This window comes from Nelumbo lutea, chromosome 2 (genome assembly GCF_056320005.1).
Source record: "Nelumbo lutea isolate HS-2025 chromosome 2, American lotus-T2T, whole genome shotgun sequence".
Taxonomy (NCBI): domain Eukaryota; kingdom Viridiplantae; phylum Streptophyta; class Magnoliopsida; order Proteales; family Nelumbonaceae; genus Nelumbo; species Nelumbo lutea.
The window spans coordinates 63030582-63039008 of NC_142685.1; the positions used below are offsets into that span (position 1 = coordinate 63030582).

The following is an 8427-nucleotide window of genomic DNA, read 5'->3' on the forward strand; positions in this document are numbered from 1 at the left end:
CATTCGCCCATTTGAGGGAATGACCATTTCATGCCCCTCCCTTGGGAATGAAACTTCATTCCTATTGATTCCAATTTCTATTTTCATTCCTATCTAAACCAAACAAACTATAACAACAAACCATTCCAATTCTAATTTTAAAGTATTTTCAATTCTGATTCCGATTATAAATCAAACGGGCCCTAATATGATTCTTTGGTTGTTTTAGCAATTTTGTCTACGGTAGTTTTGCAATACGCAAAAGCCTATGTTGTTCAAACTATAGGATCATTTTTCTCAAGGACTAAAGCTACGAATATACCAATAATCAATATATTTAGATGACATGTAACTTTTGGCATTATTTACACAACCACTTCAACTTGAAGGCTGTGCTTAGTTTGATGTAAAATAAGAGAAAAACATAAAGTTGAGGGAAAGTTATTAAGGAATTTCACAAAGATCCTTAAGAACTTTGCCTTCAACTTTCAAATTTTCTCCTATTTTCTATCAAACCAAACATAGTTTTAGAGAAACTTCTCTATCCATCCTTTTAGTTGTAGCAAATAGATGGGTCCTAACCTTCAATTGCTCTAAAACAATCTTTTCTAAAGAAAAAGGTATTTATATTATTGAAATAATGATTAAGATTAATTCTCTAATTATCAGTTGTAGGATTAGAAAATTAGCTCATGTCTCTCTCAACACCATATTATATGAATTTGTGTTTCCCAAAATGGATAGAGTTAATCCTGAACCATTCAAAACCTACATCTTTTTATTTAGAGCATGTTCAGAATATTTATTATGAAGTCAATATTGCATGCTAAACCAGGTGGTAGAACAATTTTAACTATTTATATTCCAATATAAGAGACTTAGATTTGAGTCTTCCATTGCAGTTCTTACATGTTAGTCTCCTGAATTTAGATTAGAAGTTCATTAAAAATATAAATAATTTAATTAGATTTAAAACATACACTCAGTATAGCCTGATTCCCAGAAAAAAAAAAAAAGAAAAATCTGTTATTTAATTAAGCCAGCAGGAGTGAAGTTAGATCATGGATGGGAATGGAAGATAGACAAGAAAATAAACGTTTTGTTTGATCCAGTTCCAGATAGACAGGAAAATATGTGAAAATATGAAAAAAGAATTTTTGTATGTAAAAATAAATAAATAAATATACAAAAAGAAAAGAAATGGATGAAGAAGGAAATAGAGAAAACCATAACACTCCCATGTTTATATTTTACTGGTATTTTGAACAAGATCCAAGAGCATCATTCTTTTAATATGAAAACAGATCTGATTCAATTAATAGAGTAATGGATAAAACTGTGGTTCAACAGACTACATGTAAATGCTTAATTTGGATACAGCAAGAAACAACACTATATATATAGATAGATATAATATATCAGAGGTAGAGTTGGTGCAAAGAATCTTCCAAAAGTGAATAGACTGCAAGACAACCCTCCTGTGAAAGGTGCACCTCGTCCCAAAAGAATGCAGATTTAGGATTTTCACAGGCTGTATACATGGGCACACCATTTTCATCTGTCTGTCCACACAAGTATTTGCTATTTATAGACTCGCAGCATGGCTTCAATGGATTACCAAACTCCATGCTTCCTGTTCAGGGTATCAAATGTTCTATTGTTACTAATTGATTGGAAAATATAAGGACAATATAAAAGCTATATAACTAATTAAACCATGGATGAGCATACATATGGAAGGCTTCAGGATTTGTGCTTTTAAAGCCCAAAAGGACAAATTCCCAATTCTAATCTTGGTGTTTTTGGAGCTTAATAGTTTTTTTTTTTTTTTTTTTGGGGGGGGGGAGGGGGGGGCTTCAGATCATAATGAATTTAAAAGCAATTCTTACCAAATGCACAAAACACTTTTTGGTTCAACCATATTCTCCACAGCCCAAAGTTTAAAAGCAAAATCTTATCCTAACAGAGCCCTAATTTACCCTTTTCATGGTATTGAAAGTTAAAATCACTATCGAAAGGTGAGAAAGAAGGTTGATAATATGATTTTGTTTATGTGATAGCAGGAGTCTGCCAAAACCAAGGTAGGTCTGTCTGCAATATCTGAAACTTAAAGTTGATATATATCCAAATACAAATGCAATTTCTAGTGTTCTTTATGGGTTAGAAAGCTCCATAGCCTATATTTTGGAGCAATCAATCTGAAATTTAGTAATGTCTTAGTTTTCTTCTTAATTATAACTAGAGAGAGAGAGAGTGTGTGTAAATGTGAATCACTTGGCCTTTTTTTGCTAAAAGTAGAGAAATCACCTGGATGATCTTTCTGTCTTTTGAATATGGAGATGAATGCATTATAGAGATCAAGAATTATGAATGTGGATCCCTTGTTCTCGTTATTCAACTTGTCCACAGCTTCTTGTAAAAGGAGATTGTGGTAGATAGATATGTTGTTGATGGTTTCATTACATTGTTGATAAGAAGACAAGATTGTGGCTTGAGGAAGACATCCAAAAGGCGGAATAGCTATAACTGCCAATTTCTTCACTCCCATGCCGTGAATGCGTTTCAGATTTATAGCCAGCTGATTAATGACGGATGCAGTGAAGGTCGAGAAACCCTGCCAGATTTTCCTTATTAGTTGATATTTGTTTCATTTGGCTGTGTTTGGTTGGAACGCAAATAACTTTACACTGATGCAAAACTGTGACAGTGCAAATGATTTGAGTGTAAATTCTGACCTATTTTTGTTTCAAATTTTAACTTATTTTGTTTGATTGCAGCAAAAATGAAGTAAATTAAGACATGAAGCAGAATAAAGTAAAGCCCAAATAATAAATGAAAATTTGTATTTTTTTGTCATTTGCACTCCTATGAATTTGTGCTAATGCAAATAAAATTGCATTGCAAATTCATTTAAACCAAGTCTATGTTTTATTTGATGGAAAATAAGAGAGAAACAGAGTGAAATAAAATGTGATGCATTTGAATTCATTGGACCTAATACGGTGTGATTTCAACCACACCATTTTTTTTTATGGTATTTGGTGATACGCTGGAATCCCCCATAGGGTCCTAGTGCAGCACCACACTAATAACACCCCCCTCCCCCCAAAATTTGGAGTTCAAATCTCCGTCTTACAGCACATCCCTGCCGTGTATTGGGAACACCTCCCGATGATGACACCATCGGAAGTGGTATTCTCATTGGGAGATGTTCCCATTTAACTGTAGAAGAAAATTTGCAATGTAGCCCAGCCCAATCCACGCTTTAATGTGGTTTCAACTAATTGAGCTGCATCCTCAGAATATTTGGATATTGTGGCAACATTTCCATATATAGTACCAGACACCCCCCTAAAAAATTGAAGTTGGTTAGAGAGATGGATCACCTCTGCGCTGCCATTCATGGCAACATAAGTGGTATAATCGTTTCCAGCAAGTGATATAAGAGCAACGGATGAGTCCAGATCACTCTTGCTGTACACTCCATCGTCGATGAGCTGTTGAAAGAAGTCGATTTGCTTGGTCATGGTGACGTTTGGATCAGGAGGAACCACCGTATCAAACACACCAGTCCCTCCAAACGCAAAATTTATCCCATATCCCATTCGGTCTGCCTCCATTTCCCTCCATCTGTATGCTACTGGAGTCTCGATTCCAAGAAAAGAAGCTGTACAATGCTTTAACTTTTAGAAAGATACTTGAAAAGAAAAAGAAAAAGGAAATTTGTTGATTTTTGTATCTGTTTGATAATAGTAGTCATGGGCCTTATCCAGTGGGCCTTTTAAGTTGCAAGTTTTTCGGGCATGGGTATTGGATGGACCTAATATCAAAACAGTTGCCATTAACTTTAAAAAAGCTGCCAAAGAATCACGTTTAGAAAGTTTTTCTAGCAAAGAAAAAAAAAGGCATACATTATATTCTGAAACATATTTACATCCATACCATGAGGAGGGAACTGAACTACCCTCAATCTATTTCATTCAATGCATATTTATTAAAATACCCTGAAAAGATTATATTTGCTTCTCTTTAATTCATTTCAGACTTTTTATCTTACTCTTTTTAAGAAAAGTAGAGAGAATTATTGGTTTAAAAAATTGTTAAAGGCTAAAGTTGAAATATTAAATTATGCATGTTAATGCCTCAACAATAACAAGGGCATTATGGTACTTTTAGCATCTCTATTAAGGGAGGTATTTGAATCTTTAAGAAAAAATAATAAGTGTGCACATGTTTTGTACGTGGCAATTCTAAATGGTGATAATGATAATAATAATATATCTAATTTTTTTATATAAACTTTATGCATTTTGTCTTTTATTTTTATTATTAATTAGACGCATATTGCAAAATCTAAATCTGATTACATAAACACTTTATTCAAATATGTGATAATTAGATCGAGTTGTCAAGTTTCAAGTATCATTGACAGGTCTACTTGTTTGGCTAGACTCTTTCTTTTTTTTTTGTAATTTTTTTTTATCTTTTTGGTATATATTTGTTTGTTCATTTATCAAAAAGAATATAAGATTTAACTAGAGGGAATTGAATGAGGTGAAAAGTAATAGTTCAATTTACAATTAAAACTTACAATTCAATAGGGACTAAATTAAAAAAAAAAAAAAAGAGTATTTTAGTCAAAAGAAACTTCCACAATCTTATTCATATTTTTAATAGTAGTGTAAATATAGAATTATACATGTGTTCAATTTTTCTTTAATTTTTTTTGTATTTTTTTGTCTAAAAATAACTTTGATATGTCACACTTACCTTTTGTTTAATATGATAAATATATGATATTATACAAATGCATTTTTTTTTTGCAAAATTTATGTATTTTTTTTTTATATTTTGATATTTTATTAGTTTTTATTATTTACTTATGACATTAAAGGTTAACACATTTAACTCAATAGTTGAACTATTTATTATTAAAATTTATATTTCATTTTTGGCCAATTCTAAATTATGTATTTCATTTTCATTATCAATAAAAACAATTCCTATTTATTACACATACTTTTAATTTTATTGACAAAATTATCAAAAATGCATCTAATGTTTCTACATTTTTGTATTTTTATATTTATTTCAATTTTTAAAAATTTATTAACTAATTATGACTTCATAGGTTAATCAATTTGATTCGGACGGTTGTATTATTTAGCCACCACTTGGATAAAGAATGGTTTTGTTTTGGAGTCAGATTTAAAATATATGGGTTTACATTGTTAAAAATATTGACATAGAACTCATTAATAGCATTAATTAGTTAAAAATAATTTAACTATAGAATTTAATAAGAGAAAATGGGATATAATACCTTAAGTACAAGATTTAATGAGAGGGGATTAAATGATGAGATGGAAAGTAATAATTAAAATTACATTTTCAATCATTACAATTAGAGATGGACTAAATACATCAATATGGGCATTTTATTGGCCATTAAAACTCACATTAAAACTATAATAAAATGACTTTTATACCTTTCTTCAAGCAAAAAAATAAATGATAATTTTAATTCAAAAGAGTTTCACACTGCATCCACACTTTCATATATAGTATAGATGTAGATATAGGATAGGTTTTTATTACAGTTAAAACAACATAAAAGTTTATAAGATTGTTAAAAAACTTAGGGGAGGTATTCATAGTTTTTACTAATGGGTCCTTTAGATTTGCATATACACACCGTAAGGAGATGTGATGATGCATAACACTACCCAGCGTGTCGGAGCTTTGCTTGAAACTGGGGCAACCAAATAGGATTATATATAGAGAAAGTGGTGTAACAAATGCCTAGTCAGCAATCCATTGTACCTAACAAGATCATATTAGAAACGGCAACCTTACCAGACACCATCTTACGAAGTTGGTAGCTTGTTAGCAGTGTAAATATGAACTTGATTGAAATTTGATTTGTACTTGAACTGAATTCAAATTTTATATCTGGTTCAATTTTGCATCCTTTTATTTGTAAAGTTTTCACCTGATACAAAACTTGTATCTTTTGTCTATATTACTCCCACCAAAATAATCTCATATAAAGTGGGGCCGGTCACGTCATCTTGCTTCCTATCTCACATGAAACTAATAGACGTCCTTCTGTCTCCTCTCTCTTTCATGTAAGGTGGGGGTACTACATTTACATTTTACTTCCCATAAAGAAACAAGACAGTCAAATCTGAAGAATGGTAAACCAGAATTTCCGGTCTGCCTATTTGCACTCCATACTTTTGTATTCATTCTTTTAAATTTTAATCTTTCTGTTTTGATTATCAGGCTATCATTTAAGGATTGTTAATTATTTTTAGAATGCAATTGCCTATTTGGAGAGTATAAATCAAAGCCCTACAAGGCAAAGCCTGAGAACAAGTGAGAAAGAAGAATTATGAAAAAGAAAATGCTATTCTGAGCAATCTGATTTGATATGAAAAGAAAAAAAAAAAGAAAACCGGAAAATAACAGATTTAAAATGATAAAAAAAAAAAGGAAATCTAAACTAGCTATCCATTCATACGTACTACGTAATGTAGTTTTTCTTAACTTTATTGTATCAGAGAGAGAGAGAGAACCCACCTACGTAGTCCGTCAGAACCCGGCCGTCGGAGAAACGGCCAGCTGGTTCACCGGGAAAAGTTGTCCCGTAAGGTACATTCCATGACCTAGATGTAGACTTCTGATTATTCCCGGTGTCAGCATAAGAGTCACCAAACACGAAAAGCTTGGACAGAAGTTGGTGGTGATGATGATGGGATGAACTTTGAACCAGTTGAACTCCTGTGAATTCACAAAATTAAATAAGAACAGCTTGAAAATTTTCAAACAACAGAGAAAAAAGCGCAGAAGCTGTCCAACAAGCATAATTATCTCAGAAAGAGAACAATAAACCCAGCTCTGTTTGTATTACCAGTTAGAGGAAAAATGAAGATGAATAGATGAAAAATGAAAGCGTGCTTCCATTGATTCCCCATGTGAGAGAGAAAGAGAGAGAGAGAATTGCAGGGCAGGTCGAGGAATTCATGAAGACGAGGACGAGGACGAAGGCTCATTTATAGGAAACCTGATTTCCTATCTATTCTCTACCCACAATGATTTGCAATCACACATCCTTCAATTCAAGCTTGTTTTTACCCCAGCCACATTTGACTGCGATAAAACAGACTCTTCATTTATCGGTTCTTGTTTTCTCCCTTTCCGAATTATTGGTTCCGTAAAAAGCACGTGGTAGATGCATTCAGTGATACCATTCACAATCCATGGAACCGGATGTAAGCGGGCTGGGTTAAATGCCAAACCTGCAAGGGCCAGCTGCAAATTGGGCTGCTTGGGCGGGGTTAATAGTCAATTCAGGTCCAACCCAAAGATTTGGGCCAGACTGAGCCCAAGGTCAAGTCTGGCCCTTTAAACCCCAGCCCAGCCAATATTGTAATTTGATACATTTGGGTTGGGCCAGGGCTCGGGTTGGTCAATAAACTTTCTCTAAAATTATACATGTATATATATATAGGCAAATATGTAGATGTATTACATGTGCGTATGTGTATATATATATGTGCAAATGTTTATGTGTATATAAAAATTTGTATCTATTTATACTTACAAATACCCTTTAAAATTTCTAGAGTTTTTCTTGACCAAAAATACCCCTTTTTCAAAATATAATCCCTCTTTATTCTAAGGGTAGAAAATGTAATTTGAATACTATTATTTAGTACATTCAATTCCCTCTCACTAAATCCAATAAAGTATTAATTCCCTTTCACCCTCATTGAATCATATATTTGAGGAATTTTTGTTCCTTCTGATCAATAAATTCTACTAATTAAATCAATGCATAATAAATTAATAATTCTAATATACATTTAAAATCTACCTAGAAAAAAAAAAGTAATGTTTTCATATAAGTGGTATTAGAAATTAAACCATTTTGGGCCAAATGGGCCAACCCATGTTTCTACAATTAAATAATGAAATTCAAAATATATAAAATTCAAAAAGCATATAAATTTAAAAACTTGAAAATATTTTTAACATCATAAATTTGATATATTAAACAATAATAAGTATGATAGATAAAAAAAATATATTTTTATTAGTGATGGAAATAAAATGTAAAATTTAAAATCAATTGAAAATAAAGCTATTTTTCTATTCTCTCTTATTAAATCTCATATCTAAAGTATATTCTATCATTAAATCTTATATGTAAGATGTATTTTTCACATCATTAAATTATATTAATTAAATCCATAACATTAATTTCATTAGTATAAAAATAAATATTTTGAAACGTAATTTGAAAAAAAAAAAACCATTTTCTTCTCTCACGATAATGGGTAGGCAATTCAACCATGCATTGGGGGTCAAATGGGTTAATCAATATTAACATAACAAAATAATAAATAATTAAAATAAATAAAATATAAAATATAAGAAAAATAA

The 8427-nt window shown here is 31.4% G+C and overlaps 1 protein-coding gene across 1 annotated transcript; it reads right to left on the reverse strand.

Annotated features, from left to right (window-relative positions):
- Positions 1 to 1266: 1266 nt before the first annotated feature.
- Positions 1267 to 7125, reverse strand: LOC148871144 (GDSL esterase/lipase At5g03610-like). Its single transcript, XM_088971239.1, has 5 exons — positions 6893 to 7125; positions 6562 to 6762; positions 3366 to 3646; positions 2287 to 2593; positions 1267 to 1612 (listed from the first exon to the last, which is right to left on the reverse strand). The coding sequence occupies exons 1-5, from the start codon at positions 7032 to 7034 to the stop codon at positions 1398 to 1400; spliced, it is 1146 nt and encodes a 381-aa protein (XP_088827365.1). The 5' UTR covers positions 7035 to 7125; the 3' UTR covers positions 1267 to 1397.
- Between the last annotated feature and the right edge of the window lie 1302 nt (positions 7126 to 8427).